This window comes from Neolamprologus brichardi, chromosome 1 (assembly GCF_056152115.1).
Source record: "Neolamprologus brichardi isolate AB-2024 chromosome 1, ASM5615211v1, whole genome shotgun sequence".
NCBI classification, from domain to species: Eukaryota; Metazoa; Chordata; class Actinopteri; order Cichliformes; family Cichlidae; genus Neolamprologus; species Neolamprologus brichardi.
In genome coordinates, this window is record NC_142104.1 from 14,709,666 (window position 1) to 14,725,562 (window position 15,897).

The 15,897-nt window shown below is 40.5% G+C and overlaps 1 protein-coding gene across 3 annotated transcripts in view; it reads left to right on the top strand.

Moving 5' to 3' along the window:
- itsn2b (intersectin 2b) overlaps positions 1-13,783 on the top strand; it is a 35,020-nt gene extending 21,237 nt beyond the window's left edge. For all 3 annotated transcript variants that reach the window (XM_087835374.1, XM_035906857.2, XM_035906879.2), the window contains 19 exons: positions 932-984; positions 1,426-1,592; positions 1,767-1,797; positions 1,881-2,002; positions 2,957-3,053; positions 3,193-3,387; positions 6,696-6,817; positions 6,986-7,092; positions 7,225-7,408; positions 7,552-7,650; positions 8,150-8,233; positions 8,347-8,430; positions 8,514-8,576; positions 8,842-8,991; positions 9,086-9,204; positions 9,277-9,359; positions 9,451-9,534; positions 9,741-9,914; positions 11,241-13,783. In XM_087835374.1, coding sequence (XP_087691500.1) covers positions 932-984; positions 1,426-1,592; positions 1,767-1,797; positions 1,881-2,002; positions 2,957-3,053; positions 3,193-3,387; positions 6,696-6,817; positions 6,986-7,092; positions 7,225-7,408; positions 7,552-7,650; positions 8,150-8,233; positions 8,347-8,430; positions 8,514-8,576; positions 8,842-8,991; positions 9,086-9,204; positions 9,277-9,359; positions 9,451-9,534; positions 9,741-9,914; positions 11,241-11,389 — 2,167 coding nt within the window. In that variant the 3' untranslated portion in view covers positions 11,390-13,783. The remainder of the gene's footprint in view (positions 1-931; positions 985-1,425; positions 1,593-1,766; positions 1,798-1,880; positions 2,003-2,956; positions 3,054-3,192; positions 3,388-6,695; positions 6,818-6,985; positions 7,093-7,224; positions 7,409-7,551; positions 7,651-8,149; positions 8,234-8,346; positions 8,431-8,513; positions 8,577-8,841; positions 8,992-9,085; positions 9,205-9,276; positions 9,360-9,450; positions 9,535-9,740; positions 9,915-11,240) is intronic.
- The last annotated feature ends 2,114 nt before the right edge of the window (positions 13,784-15,897 follow it).

A 15,897-nucleotide genomic window follows, 5' to 3' on the forward strand; every position in this document is an offset into this window, starting at 1 on the left:
AAAATGTTAATATTTGGTTTATTATGGTTTACTCTTTAAAAATGACTCTTATTACTATATCACTCTTATTAAAATCACTATATATATGTATAAAAGGGTAAAAGACATCTCTTCTTGTTTAACATTAATCATTTTAACATTTTAACTTTTGGTTTTGAAGCAGATTTAATCTGAATGTCAGCCTTCATGACAATCTAAGGTTGTACACTTTGTATAATTTAGACCTCTTTTAGACCACTAATAAGCAGAAAATTCCTGTGTGAATGAACATTATTCACTACTGACACGAGGTTGAATTCAAGTCTTAGTGATCATATGAAAAATACAGCTTTTTACCTTTCACGTTCAATCAAATGTAAACATAAGGAGATATGTTTTTAAGGGTTGGCCAGCCTGATTTAGACGGCCTGTTGTATGGTGGGAACGTTGGCTTTATGTACTTATGTAAAATCAGTAAAACAGAAAAACATACTTCATTGTCTTTTGTTAAATTAATTAATCTCCATTAATTTGCAAAAACTCTGTAATCTGAAGCACATACCTGTGTGCCTTCCATATGTAAAGTTTGGTGCCATTATCTCAAACTAAATCAGTCAAGACAAGCCACACGATAACATGACCAGTCACCTACATTCACAGGTGCAGCAGGATATGCACTTTGATTCCAGCTGGTATTGTAGGAACCTGAGCCTGAAGTTTAAGCTCTTGATTTACTAGTCAGTCAAGTGCAGGTTCATCTGTGTTTGTGACATTTGGCTGGTGACCAAAACAATGAGACAGCAGGTTTACGAAGGCCTGAGCAGATTCCCCAATGACTAGAAAGGTTTGCATTTCTTTAGTTAAACTTTGCGTAGGTTTTGGGAGATACATGGGTGGATTGCCAGACTAGTATGCATGTATGTACTGTAATATTGTCTCTCTGTCTTTACAGTGTGAAGAGCTCCTCTGCTGATGTTCCTGATGGGGACAGCCTGCAGCTTGAAGGTAAAGTAAAAAAGTCTTGTGAAATGTAAACTGCGCTTCCTGATATCGAATACAACTAAGAGTCCAAACTGTATGCAGTCTGTTTGAAGAAGTCACTTGGATAAGCGACGAAACGTTTCTCCCACTGAAAACTCAACGTCCAGATGAACAGAATCAACTTTTTGGGATTATATTTTAACATTTTATAAAGATTAAATGATTGAGCAGCCTTAACTACACAATTTTTTCCCTTCTTGCTGTCGATTTGTTTAGCTTTTCACATTTATTTAGATAATATATGCTTCATTCAAAATTCAACATTACTGTTCATCTGCTATCATTCAGGATTTGTTGACTCTTTTAATTGGACTATAATGGAGGTTAGTTTATCGATGTAAACAACACGTGGGCCTATAGCTGTATTGTTGTGTTCTAGTCTTTTTGATTCTTTTTCTTTTCCAGAATTTGTGGCCTTGTACACCTACGAGTCTCCGCAGTCCGGTGATCTGACATTCAAAGAGGGAGATGTGATCCTGGTGAGCAAGAGAGATGGAGAGTGGTGGAACGGCTCGATAGGAAACCGCACGGGCGTCTTCCCCAACAACTACGTCAAACCTAAAGAGACAGATGTAAGAACACTCAACATAACACACACGGGGCATGAACTGGTCTGCTGCAATAAATAATTTGGGAAGGTCTTATTTAAGACTTCAGTTTGTGACAATTTCATAATAGATTGCATTATAACATAAAGGGTTATAAAAGAACACATACTAAAATATAAACCCATCTTTTATTTTCAGACATCGAGCACATCTGGAAAGAAAAAGCAAGGTAACGTTCTAAATTTCAAACATGTTTTGTTGAAGTCCTGATTGTACATTTTTCTGAAATAAGTTTGTGTTTTATGTCCACAGAGGTCGCTCAGGTTACTAGACCTCACACTTCTACTGGTCCTGAGCAGCTGAATCTGGAAAATGGCCAGCTCATCCTCATCCTCAGCAAGGATGTCTCAGGCTGGTGGCTTGGTGAACTGCAGGTCAGCGTTTAGGGGTTTATCAAGTTATAGTCTTTTTTTTTTTTTAAAAAAACTAGGCTACCACAAGCCCAAAACAGATTCATCCTTGCTGACACAAAGGCACAAAGACAACTCGAATGTCTATAAGCATGAACAACGGTGAGAAGCCCATTAACCACAGGTCCTCACAGACTGAGTGGATGGGTCACCGTAAAACAAGCACACTCATTTATAAAATTCCTCATTATTTAGCTTATAGATATTTCACACACACATATTCCACTATGAGTACATATTTTCAACATATAAGAAGTGTTTCAGTCACTCATCTTCATCTTTCAGGCCTTGCACTCAACAAAGTCATTGACAACACTCATCTCCAAAGTTGTGGCTGTACTCATTCTGCCTACGTTTCTCCTTAGAGAACCACTTTTATCTTTTTCTTTGCTAAACATAATTTATTATACTGCTGGACAACAAACACACAATGATCACACAAACTGTTGCAGAGTTGATGTCAACAGGTTCCTGCACATTTTCCACATTCCTGCACATTACAGTTCCCAGCATGCCCATCCGCCTTGTTCAAAGATACTTGGTATCGGTGATACTGGGCCTATTTACTTGGTTCAAATCAGTACCAAGTTTTGCAGTATTGTACACAACTACTCGCTGGATATTGTGTTAGTAAAATGAACTGTGCAGCAAATCACATTATTTGTTAGATAATTTAACCAAAAGCTTCTAAAAGGTACCAGCAGTGAAAAGCAGACTGAGAGGTCTGTTTTATTGATTCTGACTAGCAGAGGTGTTTTTTTTTCTTTCAGAGAAAAAATTAAATGATTATTTGCTCGGACATAAACATTCCTTTTTTTTGGCATAACACTCAAGCAATCATGAACTTTGAAAAAAAAATTGTGAGTCTGATTAAAACCTCACTGAAAGCCAGTGACTGTTTGTATTTTCTGACTGCAGGCTCGTGGTAAAAAGCGTCAGAAGGGCTGGTTCCCTGCTACTCATGTTAAAGTACTGGAATCCAGCAGTGGCAAGTCCACACCAGCACCTCAACCAGGTAACGCAGACACACACAGACACCACTTTAAGTCACTGAGGGAGGGCAAAAGTCAAAGCAGCATGCTTTTTACAGCATTAATAAAATACCAGCGTGGACTAGGCAAAAATAATAACCTCACTGTCCTCTTCATATTCAGTCTGCCAGGTGATCGCCATATATGATTACACAGCCGCCAATGGGGAAGAGATGAGCTTCTCTAAAGGGCAACTGATCAACGTTTTAGACAAGAGTGACCCTGACTGGTGGAAAGGAGAATCCAACGGGGTTACTGGATTGTTCCCCACCAATTATGTTCAGATGACCACGACGGATGTTGACCCCAGTCAGCAGTGTATGTAAATCTCTCTTCCATGTTGCTTCAAACCTGTATGACTAACTATTCTTAAGTGTTTGTTCATTTACCCGTACCTGCCTATCTACGACCCTTGATAGTTTATTATCAGCTCGTCTGTCACACTTTTCTTTACACTGACCGTCTTCCCCCCTCCCAATCTGTATTTCTCCCTCTCTCTTGTTCTTCGTTTGTTTCTCTTTTTAGGGTGGTAGAAAGACTCTTCCTCCTCCACCTCTTCTCCCTCTCCACCTCCTGACTTCAGAGAGACCCACTATCACACTCTGCTCTGACGGGCTGAAGTGATTGGACACTTATCTTCTAACTTCTCCCACTAAGCAAATTTCATTTTGTTCACTATATTTAAGACAAACTCACGCAGCAGGTGAAAAATTAAAAATGAGGGGGGCTTGAGTAAATTAACTTGGGAGTGAAGCTAGTTTTTCATGACTCTTTGTGGTGATTCTGTGACTTTTTGGTTCCTTCGGTTCTGTTTTTTATTGTAAAAGATGACGCTGAGTGATAGTGGGTTTCTCTGTGGCTTCTTCTTCCTTCGGTAGACACATTTCCTCCGTCATTCAGCTCAAACCTGTCTCTGTCATATGTTTCTCTTTTTTCCGTAATTTTTTCGTACTCCAGTTTCTGGAGTTCTGCTCACACAAACCTAACTGTTCCTCAGAGATGTGTCTTTAATCAGACATGATGGTAAAGTGTTACTGCAGCTGCCTTAACTCTTGTTTTATACTAAAGACTGAGATCATGATAAACCTCAAAAATGTGAATAATTTTGAGGAGGATTGAAAAGGTCAGGCTGCTGTCCTTCCAGTGAAATGTTATAAAGTCTGACCTGCTGTCTTAATGAAAGTGAACCAAAAAGGGAACAAAGAATCCAGTATGAGCATATCTGCATCAAACTTAGACTACAGCAGCAAACGTTTCTAGGACTTGCCTCACCGAGGTGCATTAGATGGTGCAAACTGCAAAGCTGATGGTGGGTGTCATGTTTTTACCTCCTGCATGCTCTTTACAGGCAGTTCACTCACTTAAACCACACCAAATATGGACGCATCTGAAGAAAAATATTTCCTTGAGTGTGCTACATGTGAGAAAGGAAAATATTCTGACTTAATTCTTGTTAAATTTCCCAAAGTTCATGTGGGAAAACGGCTTTAGAGTGTGTAAACCATTAAAGACATGGCCTGTTGTCACGCATGAACTCCAGATTGAAATGTTGTGCCTTGAAGTTTTCTTTCTTTCTTGTAGCACACAACAGAAAATAGTTTCCTTCAGATGTGTTTGCGCTGTCTGTTATCTCTCTGCTGGTGTTATTCCTACAAACATCAAGTGTCCAATCACATTTTTGTGATGTCTCTGTCTTATAACTGGGAAAAAGTTTTTTGTTTGTTTGTTTTTTATGGGTTTCGTTTGTTTGTTTGTTTTTGGTTTTACAGTGCTAAACCGGTTTGTTTATCCTAAACCTAACCAAAGTGTGAAACTAATAAGTCCATATATCTAAAAGCAATAATTTCATGTTTTCTTTTGCTTTCTCAGAGTTAACTAGTGTCAGTTTAATCCTTTCAATGGCCACAACTTCATCTTTAGATGGTTTTTGTCAATACTTTTTCCACTTTAGTGATTCAAAGTTTCAGTGTCATAACAACCTGATGATTCATTTGCATTTAATAAGGTGTTATAGGTGTTTTGTTTCAGTTGATGGTACAACCATCTGGTTAAAGACCAGTTTATGTTCAATCCAGCTGCACTTGGATTTTGCATTTTCACATAGTTAAGGTCTAGAAAAGTTCAGGACTGCAGTGCATGTGTAAAAAGGGTATTACAGTAAGCCTTGTTTTTAGGGGTGATATTTAAAGATGAGCGCTGCACTTTATATTAATGAATGCTGCTTTTCTGCTGCTGCTCAGGGTGATTTTATTGTGGAGGGGAGTGAGTGCATGTCTGCTGATAGTGTTAACCACAGGTTACATATTAAAATAAATAAAGAGGTACTGGTTAATGTTGGGATTGGGGATAAATTCAGATCAATGGGTGAAAGACTTTATATCCTGTGGATGCTCTCTTGGTGCACTGACTCCAGGGAGAAATTAGAAATGGTACAAAAGAGTTTGATGACCTCTAATGCAAGAAGAGCTAATCATTGTTAAAGGGTTTGTTATGTTTTTGGGGGTGGGGAGATCCTGTATTTGTTTTATCACAGTTTATTTGTTGGGATTTCAGGTGAAAGGCTGCCATAGAGAACAACACTAACAGTGTTTGCACTGACTTTAAAGATATACCAAGCATTTGTGCTACAAAGGTGATCCAAGATCTGTCTGGTATATATTTTCTGAATCTGAAATAAAATAAATAAAATAAAGATTGTGTGTGTGAGTAGTGCTCAGTGTTTACATGTTCAATAAAATCCACACGATTAAGATGACCGGATAGATGAAAACCATCTCACCTTGTTTTTGTGATTTTTTTTTTTTTTTTTTTCTTCTGTTTACATGCATGGATCTGATTTGTAATTTAGTCCCAAAGGATTGCTTCTTGAATAGTTTGGATTTGTTTCTCTGCTTTTGTTTAATGTTATCCATGTGACTTTGGCTAACCTGTACTGGGCTACCTTATCTAAAAACATGTGAATATCCACAGACTTATTATTAATGGATGAAGGTGCAGAAAAATAGGAGAAGGTCAGGTTTATCCACCTTTTTTTTCCCCCCCATTCAAGGGTGGGGAAAAAAAAGAACTTCCTTTCCTGTTTTGGTACAAACAGATTTATCCCAGCAAGAAGATAACGGCACAGAAAGAGCCAAACCTGACAGGAGAGGCAGAGTACAATCACACTGAGCAAACAGCCAGACAGCTACAATCAGTCGTAGCAATGGATTCACAGAACAGATTTCACTTTCTAAACCTTTGGGATGACACAGCAGATGAGAGTGAAACAAGAGAGGGAGAGGAAAGAAAGGAGTTTATAGGGGATGAGCAGTCAGTTTGCATGGGATCCTCACAGTGGATGAATGGGCGCCCTGTATCAGGTAAGTGTGTGTTAGACGGTTGTCGTCTGCCACCTCCTTTTTTTTTTCTTTTTTTTTTTTAAACCTTTCTGAAAGTAATGTATGAGAGGGTACAGAGGGAATCATTTTTGTTTTCCTGTGCAGACACTTCCAGCAGGAGGCAGTAAACGCAAACCTGGGCTATCGGTACAAGCAGTCATTTGTGGGTTTTGTTGAAGTGGATGGACTGGTTGGTTTGTTTTCTTTTTCATGCAAACCTCTCCTCTGGGTGTTGCTCCTGTTTTGCAGGGTGTGCGGACTTGAACAGCCTGGATTCACTGAGCCCTCAAGAGAAGAAGAGGCAAGGTTACATCCATGAGCTGATAGAAACTGAGGAAAAATATGTGGAAGATTTGCAGATAGTGCTGGAGGTAATTTCACACAAATCTGCTGAATAATACATGTAAAAGCAAAAAGTAGCATTCTCAAAAATCACACCAAGAAAAGTTACACGCTGCAGTAATTACTGTGTTGTGTGTGTGTGAGTTGGGACTTGGTGTGTTTTGTAATATTTGTGACTTTTTCCTCTACTTGTGTAGGTTTTCTACAAGCCCATGTCTGTGTCGGGCCGGCTGAATGAGTCAGAGATGAACATGATTTTTGTCAACTGGAAGGAACTGCTGGCCTGCAACTCAAAATTTGTCAAGTAAATATCTTGCGGGCAGAGCAGAGGCGACAGTGTTTCTGATAGCGTGAGGAAATGTTGTGAAGAGTGTTTGTGCAGATTTTTGTCAGTGTAAAAAAGCATGTTGGGGGTTTGTCTTGTGTATGTGTGCAGGGCGCTCCGCGTTCGTAAGAAGACGGGTGGAGAGAACAATCCAGTGGGGATGATTGGAGATATCCTGGCTGCCGAGCTGTCCCACATGCAGCCCTACATCCGTTTCTGCTCATGCCAGTTCAACGGCGCCACGCTGCTGCAGACTCGCACTGACAATGATTCAGACTTTAAGGACTTCATGAGGGTAGGAGGGATTCCCACATCTTGTCCGCTTCCAATGAGAGCTTCATGTTTTCCATTTAGAGTTTGGGAATTTTAGGGGTTCCGGTTTTGTTGAAAGACAAGAATGTATCTGTTAATCTTTTAATGTTGTCTTTTTTCTCTTAGAAAATCGCCACAGACTACAGGTGTAAAGGAATGCCGCTGTCCAGCTTCCTGCTGAAACCAATGCAGAGGATCACTCGCTACCCACTGCACATCAAAAACGTAGGGCGTCGTTTTCACGAGCATGTCTGACTTTAAAGTGTGGCCTTAACTGGCTGCATTTGACTTTCTGGTTGTTTTATAAATTCTGTCATAATTGTATCTATTATTTTATTGTTAGCTGTTTTAAATATTTACACTCACATTAATATACAACAACAGAATTTATAAGGGTGTGGAGAGTGATGGACTATGCAAGCACTTTTTTCCAGTTCTATGATACTTTTACTTTAAGTATGAATGTTCTCCCCGGAGAGTATTTTCAGCCAGAGCTTTACATTCAGGGAAGTGATCAGAAGTTATCACGGTAAGCTCTCATTCTGCGCCAGGTATCAGCTTCCACTGCCAGAAGTAGTCAAAATTACGCTCCAATATCTTTACAGTGCATGTTCATCGACAGAGTATCCAATGAAAGACACTCTTTAGTGACGGAAAATAGCTGTTAATAAAATTAACGTCAAATGTGAGCGCGATTAGCTTATTAGTGTATTTACTTGTGCAGATCCTGGAGTGCACTGCAGAGGGCCATGCTGACCGAGGTTCTTTGAAAGAGGCGCTGGAGAGGGCGGAGGAGCTCTGTAAACAGGTTTTTATGATCATCATTTCCTTTATTAATGAACCCAGTGAGTCGCTTAATTAGAAAGTCTCTGTGTTGTGGTTGAATCTGATGTGGTGTTTCTGGGCGATTACCTTGTGCAGGTGAACGAGGGTGTAAGAGAGAAGGAGAACTCCGACAGACTGGAGTGGATTCAGAGCCACATTAATTGTGACGGTCCTGTCGAGGTATTGAGATTTATGGTTTTTCCTTCTTGGATCTTTATGTGAAAACATTGAAACGTTGTTTTAAACTTTCTCGCTTTTTACAGCATTTGGTCTTTAATTCCCTTACCAACTGTTTGGGCCCCAGAAAACTGCTCCACAGCGGCAAGGTGAGTTTCACTGCAGGTTCTCATATTCAGAAGAGAAGAGTATTAAGAGGCTGGCATGATGGGGCATAACGGATGATGAAATTTGAACCCTAATGGTTACTGGTTACAAGCCTCATACCACAAAGTAAAATCTTCAGACACCAGTAAGCTTTAAATAATTTAAAGTCGTGTTTTGCTGAAGATTTGTGAAAGTAAATCAGTTAATGTTGTTAGTTTTTTAAATGTTTAATCATACATGTGCGGGTGTATCACTCTATGTTCACAGTTGTACAAGGCAAAGAGCAGCAAGGAACTCTGGGCTTTCCTCTTTAACGACTTCCTGCTTTTAACGTACGCGGCTAAACAGTTCACCTCATCTGGACCTGATAAACTGTTCAGCAACAAGAATAATGTACAGCTAAAAATCTACAAACCGGTAAGAGATGCACATGAGTGGAAATCTCCTCCTTTGAGGCAACGTTAGATTTTGTGTTTGTGCCCGACCGTGTTTCATCTTGTGTTTCCTGTAGCCCATCCTCCTGAACGAAGCTCTGGTCAAGCTTCCAGATCCTTCCAGCGATGAGCCCATCTTCCACATCTCACACATTGACAAAGTCTACATGCTCAGAACAGACAACATTAATGAACGGTATGTGCACACAGAGAAATGTGCCAGTGAATCGGTGGCTTTTACGAATGCTTGCGTGTTTGTGTTTTTCAGGACGGCGTGGGTTCAGAAGATTAAGGTGGCGTCTGAGGAATTTATTGAGACTGAAAAGAAAAAAAGGGAAAAGGTTTATCAAGGTTTGTGTCTACACTCCAAGAGCCACATTCGCGTCACCTAAACGCGATAATCTCAAATAATCATTTAAGCTTTCTGTGCACGTGTTTACAGCACGCTCTATGAAAGGCAGTGGAATCGGCAGACTGCTCGTCACCATCCTAGAAGCCACTGAACTCAAGGCAGCAAAACCCAACGGTGAGCATGAATGCACTAAAAACAAATCATCAGCTTTTTTTTCCTTTGTTTTATACTTTTACACTTTTATTTTTATTTCTTCCTTTTTTCCTTGACTCTCCTTTTTCCCTTTTTTTTTTGACGATCTGAATCAATCCTCAACTTGCCTTCTCTTTACCTGCTCCTACATCCTCCTCATGCCTGTCTGCTGTCTTTCCCTTCTGCAGGTAAAAGTAACCCTTACTGTGAAGTGACCATGGGAGCTCAGATCTTCACATCCAGAACAATCAACGACACCCTGAACCCCAAATGGAACTTCAACTGTCAGTTTCACATCAAAGACATCTACCAGGACGTCCTCTGCATCACCATCAACGAAAAAGACCAGTTTTCACCAGACGGTTAGCTACCGGCTAATTACATTATTTCATTTTATTAATATTGCTAAAGTTTGTTCAGAACTCTTTCCTTAAAAGCCCATAAAATAGTTAGATTATGGTGTAAATGTATACAAATTAAATTATTATTAACACTTGTTTGTAAGAAAACAGTGGAGTTCCCACTCCAGGTTGGGAATGAGCTGCTGCTCCAAGTGTAGAAAAGTATCTTGGGGGTCTTGTCTTTGAGTGAGGAGAGGGTGGAGTGGGAGATCAGTGTGGATGCTGTACCGGTCTGTTGTGGTGAAGAGAGAACTGGCCGTGAAAGTAATGCTGCTGTTTTACACTTCAGTCTACATTCCCACCTTCACCTACGGTCACTATCTCTGAGTCACAACTGAAAGTTTAAGGTTGTGGATAGCTAGAGCTGGTTAAGTCGTCTGATTAAGATGCCTCCTGAACACAAACTATGAAATGGAGACCCAACACGTCATGGAGCAAGCTAAGTGTTTATTTACGGCAACTTTCTCTATAAATTCATCTACAACTGAGTCACTTTCCAGCAACTCTCCCCTCTGAGCTGGGTCGGCACACTTGCTAGCATTAGCTTCCTGTCTGAACTGCCCTCTTCTCCGGGTTACGGCATCCTCCTGAAATAGAGGAGGCATGGTTAGATGACGATTACTGGCTGTTCCCAGCCTCCCCCGACACTCCCTGAGCCCACTGCTCTACCCCTCCCCTGCAGCTAAGCCACAAACCACACCCCGCCACAGTGAACTACCAGGACGTAGCCCCAGGACAAACCAAGGACACAGCTGACAGATTATTTCTCTGCTCTGGCTTGGGAATGCCTCACATAAGCTTGAGGAGGTAGCTAAGGACAGGGAGGGCTAGGTGTGCCTCCTGCCCCCATGACACGGATAAGCTGTAGAAAATAGATAAATGGTTATTTTATTCAGTGGCAGAATGACTAATCCTCTTAAGACATGGGTGTAGGGTGGGAGTGTCAAACACGAGGTCAGAGGTCCTCACCAGCACATGGATCAATCGGGGGGGGGGGGGGGGGGGGGGGGGGGGGGGCAAAAACTGTGTGAAATTAGTTGAACACACTGGTGTAGGGTTTGAAAGAAATATTAAAACTTAAAAGAGCATCCCATGTGTCACTGAAACTGTCTCAACACCCCCACTGGTTAAACGTTGGCTGTTGTTGGTGAATATTTTAGTTAAACTGTACACAGGATAATTACAAAAAGTATAAAAAGTTAAACATGGTTTTCTTCTTTAAAAACAAAAAAATAAATAAATATAACTTTCTCCGAACTCATGTGCTGTTCTGTTTTCTCGTGTCAGAGTTCCTGGGCCGGACCGAGGTTCCAGTGGCGACCATAAAGAAAGAGTTGGAGAACAAGGGACCAGCGACGCGTCGGCTTCTGCTGCACGAGGTCCCAACAGGGGAAGTGTGGGTCCGGCTCGACCTACAGCTCTATGGACACAAGTAGCCGCAAAGGAAGAACTGAAACAAGAAACGACATCCTCTGGAGAGACGTCCAAATAAGAACAGTTAACCAATTTTTAAAAGGCTGCTTGTTTTCACGTTAACAAACTAAGATGGTTTCTCCTCTAAGCTGTAAGGAGAGACGATCTCATTCATCAAGCCTTAATTAATTTAATATTAACCAGCAGTAATAATACCTCTTCTGATGTCATCCAAGTCCTGCAGTAGAGATGGCCTTTCAACAATTCAAGCCACAAAATAGGAATTGGAGCTCATCTTTTGTTCCTTGGGATGACTTTAGATGGAAAGGGAAACTTGTTCACCTGCTCAGTATGGAGACTTGGTGTGTCCCACAGCTGAATGTGGGTCCTATGTAAAATTTACAACCTTTAGATGGAGTTAGGACCAGACAAAAGCTGCTGAGAAGCAGATAATTCAAAGCAATAAAACAATATGTGCTCTCCTTTAGACTCTCAGAGCTCTGTATCTCAGTCGGTTTTTATTAAGTATTCACTTTGCCAAGTCTGCTCAGCCAAGGCCATTAAACGAGCTGACACTGAACTAACTAGTGTTTTATCTTAACTGTCAAGAGATACAAGTTGACTCTTTATATTATTTTCTTCTTTTTTTTCTGAGGAGATCATGACTGACTGCTTTTTAGAGACTTCGCTGGCCTGCTTTGTGGCTGTCGCCAATCATAAACTGTCTGGGCTCACTTCTCACAGTGACATCAGAGACAGTAGATGGCAAATGATGGACAGTGACAGCTTGGAGAATAAGTCTGTAGAGCTGGTCTGAAGTCAGTTTACTACTGTAGATCTCAGGATACGTTGTTCTGGGTTGAGTCTGTGTCACTGTAGCAACACTGAACACTCGTTTTGTTGTTTTGTGTGTATGTTGGGATTCGTGAGTACATATCTTTGGAGAATAGAAGAATAACGATAGAGAAGCGAACAGATCCTGCAACTTTGGGAGGATACAACTTCTTGCCTTAATAAAAGTCATTTTTGACCTTTCTTTTTTTAAATATATGATTAAAATAATTTACTCTTCATTGGGATGATGCTGGGCTTGACTATAGACTATTTTTGCTTTTTCTTTAACGTGTGAAATCAGCTACGGCCGAGTAATTTCAAGTGAGTTTAAGATGATTAAGGTGAGAGTTTTGTGTTTTTATGCAAACAGTTTTGATGGCGTTAACTTTTTGAGGTAACTCAGATCGAGAGCAATAACAAACAGTATTTTCCCACTTGTATTTTTTTTATGCTTTTTCAAACTGCCCGACACATTGTAAGGCTCACCCCTCTCGTCCCTGCCTGCTTACAGTAATATCGTGACCTCAAAAAGCTAAAGTTGGCGCTTACGAACGTCAGCCATGAAGACGCTACAAAGATAAAGGGTGTAAAAGCTGCGTATTTGTGTTGTTGTTGTTTTTACTCTTACTCAGTGTGCTCAGATTATTTTCTAACTCTGCATTTAAACGAAATGTGTTGTATTTATTTCTTAATTTATGCGTGTGACTATCCGAAGTTTAGAGCGCCTTTCTGTTTCATCGTGGAGAATCGGTCGGTAATCGCCGAGTTTGTTTTGTGAGAAAGCCGGCTCAGTATCTTAAGACTTTCCACACATGAACTCCTGAGTCCAGTCAGAATATTTTCCACAGTCTTCCTTTCTCACATGTAGCACACAGCAGGAAATGGTCTGCTTCAGATTCATTCGCACTACTGGAAATGTGGAAATGTTCCTTTTGGGTCAGAGGTGCAAACTTCAGTCGGCACAGTCCAGCGTCACATAGACTTTTTACTTGGGAGCACACAGAAAAGTAAAGACGAGTTAACGTCTGATCCGACTGCATCAGATATTTGTGTTGTTCTTTCTCCTCTGCTGGGTTATGTCTAGAAGTCCAGGGCTGAAGTGCATGTGTGGAAATGGATTCATATACATTTTTTTCCCCCCTGATTGAGTTTTACTGTAAGGAGACAAAGTTGTTCATTGTTTTCTTAGGTCTGATATTTTGTGCTCTTGTACTCCACTGATTTGCCCTTTTTTTTCTTTTTTTTTTAATCAACGAGGTTGTTTTTAAGTCTTGTTGTTAACTCCTGTTCTTTTTTTTCTTTTTTTTTTTTTGTTAATTTGTGGAAGGCGTGAGACTTCCTCGTCTGCGTAGGGCTGTGAAAGCTTGTTTTCCTCTTTCATTTTCAGCCTCCTGCACTGACTGCTGAGTTTATGACCTCTCTAACCCTGACTTGCCTGTTCACAGCTGACCGGCTTGGATTCTGTAACCTGCTGTTTGTACTCACCTTGGCCTTTATATGGCACTCGCTGTATCAGGGTTTCTTAAAGCAAATTAAAGATATTAAAAGTGATCAAACTGTCAATTTAATTGTCCGGTCAAACAAAAAGGACCAATTAAAATAACTAAACTGTGAGCGAACATCCTCCTGCAGACTATGCATTTGAGCACACCATCCTGCTGTTGTGCTTTTTCCAACTACAGTGTTATGTGCAGCATTTTTTACTAAACTACAACAGATTTTACAGTTTTCATAAAGCCGGACGTGATTTGAAGATAAATTCTCATGTTTGAACAATAAAATATATATTTTTGGGGGGTAGTTAACTCTTGGTTTGCCTGGTTTCTCGTGGTGTCCGGCCACAGAGTCCGTAGAGTTCAGTGCAGAGTTGTCAGTGCGCACCAATAGCTCTCATTAAGTCCTTCTTCACCCTCCACTGGCTCTGGGGCCACAGGAGCAGCAGCCATTATGTAACCACGCTGAGTGGGTCTGTGAAGAGATGACAGCAACACACACGGCTGCATGACTGGGTCGAGAAAGTCAGATGAACTCTACCTTGTGTGGTGGAATGCTATGGCACTACTAATGCATTTAATGCAGTGGGGGATGTGATGATATAACTAAAGGGATTAAATGTAATTTATACTTATTTAAGTAAGTGTCATAGCATTGCCTGAAGCTTTTTATTTATTTATTTATTTTTAAATACAAATACGATTCACTTGAAAAATCAGTCAAATGTTTGCATTTTGTGACGGTGGCGTTCCGCATCTTAAAAACCTTGGAACACCTAACGGTGGAAATCCCAGAGTAGACCCAGAACTCAATGGACACATATATTGGCTTTCCTGTGTTCTTCTCCCAACTGGAGAGTGTGGCTGGGGTTAAGGATGTCTGGAATTCCTTGCCTTAGCATGCTTCCAGCACGGTCCAACCTCAGATAAGCAGAAGACAATAGACGGAACGTGTTTAGTGAAGGTGACCCAATTTAAAATTCACATATTCAGTAAAATAAAAGAAGCTGTAATAGGTTGACAAAATGCATACACTGATGTTTGTGGTGGTTCTTGCTGTAGTGGGTATCCAGGTCCTCATTCTTGCCATGATGACACAGACTAAGAGTGAAAACAATAGTGGATAAAATTGCTTCTGTCCAAACAGATTCACCAAAAAAACATGTTATGTTGTTTTTTTTTTCTTCCCTTAAGTCTCTTAAAGGAGGCTTTGGGCTACAACATGGTGCCAGAACAGTTGCAGTGGGCAGTATTGATTCCACAAGTCTTACTCTGTGTTTTCATTGTGATGGAAATGAATGCTGTCGATCAGTCCAAAATCTCCCGCTGGCATTCTTCTGAAGGTCATCGATGAGTCATACTAATTAAACCATTCAGTGCTCCCCATAATAATGTATATAATCATTTAAAACAACTTTGTATGGATTTGAAGACGAGAAACATGCCAGAGAAAAAAGTCCTGCCACAGCCTGTGTAGGTACCGCAGGTTGGCCAAAAGAAGACATTTACAATAAAAAAAAATTTTTATGTTTACTTAAATTTCTAAATATATGCACTCACAGGTCACCTCATTAGTTACACCCCATCAGCTGCTTGTTAACATATAAATCACATGGCACACATAAGTGAATTTGAATATTGGATGTTTGTTGGTGCCAAACAGGCTGTTCTGAGTACTTCAGATGATCTACTGGAATTTTTCCACAAAACCATCTCTAGAAAAGAGAAAATATCTAGTGAGCAGCATTTTGTTTTGGTGCCAGAGGTCACAGCCTGCTTTAAGCTGATAGAATAGCAACAGTAACTCAAATATCGCATCTCTGAACACACAACACTTTAAACCTTGAAGCAGATCGGCTACAGCAGCAGACAACCACACCTGTAAGTTCATGCAGGATCACCAAAACTGAACAATGGAAAATTAGGAGGCCGCTTCCTGATCTGAGGAGTCTCAATTTCTGCTGTGACATTTGCATGGTCAGGTCAGAATTTGGCGAAAAAACACGAAAGCATGGCTCCTGCCTTGTATTAAAACGTTCAGGCTGCTTTTTATGCTGACCATTTCCATCTCTATGACCACAGGGACACGGTGGAACAGGAGTTTGTCATTATGGGTGTGCAGCTGACAAATGTGCAACAACTGTGAGATGCAGCCATGTCAATACGGACCAAAGTCTCAGAGGAATGTTTTCAGAACCTTGCTG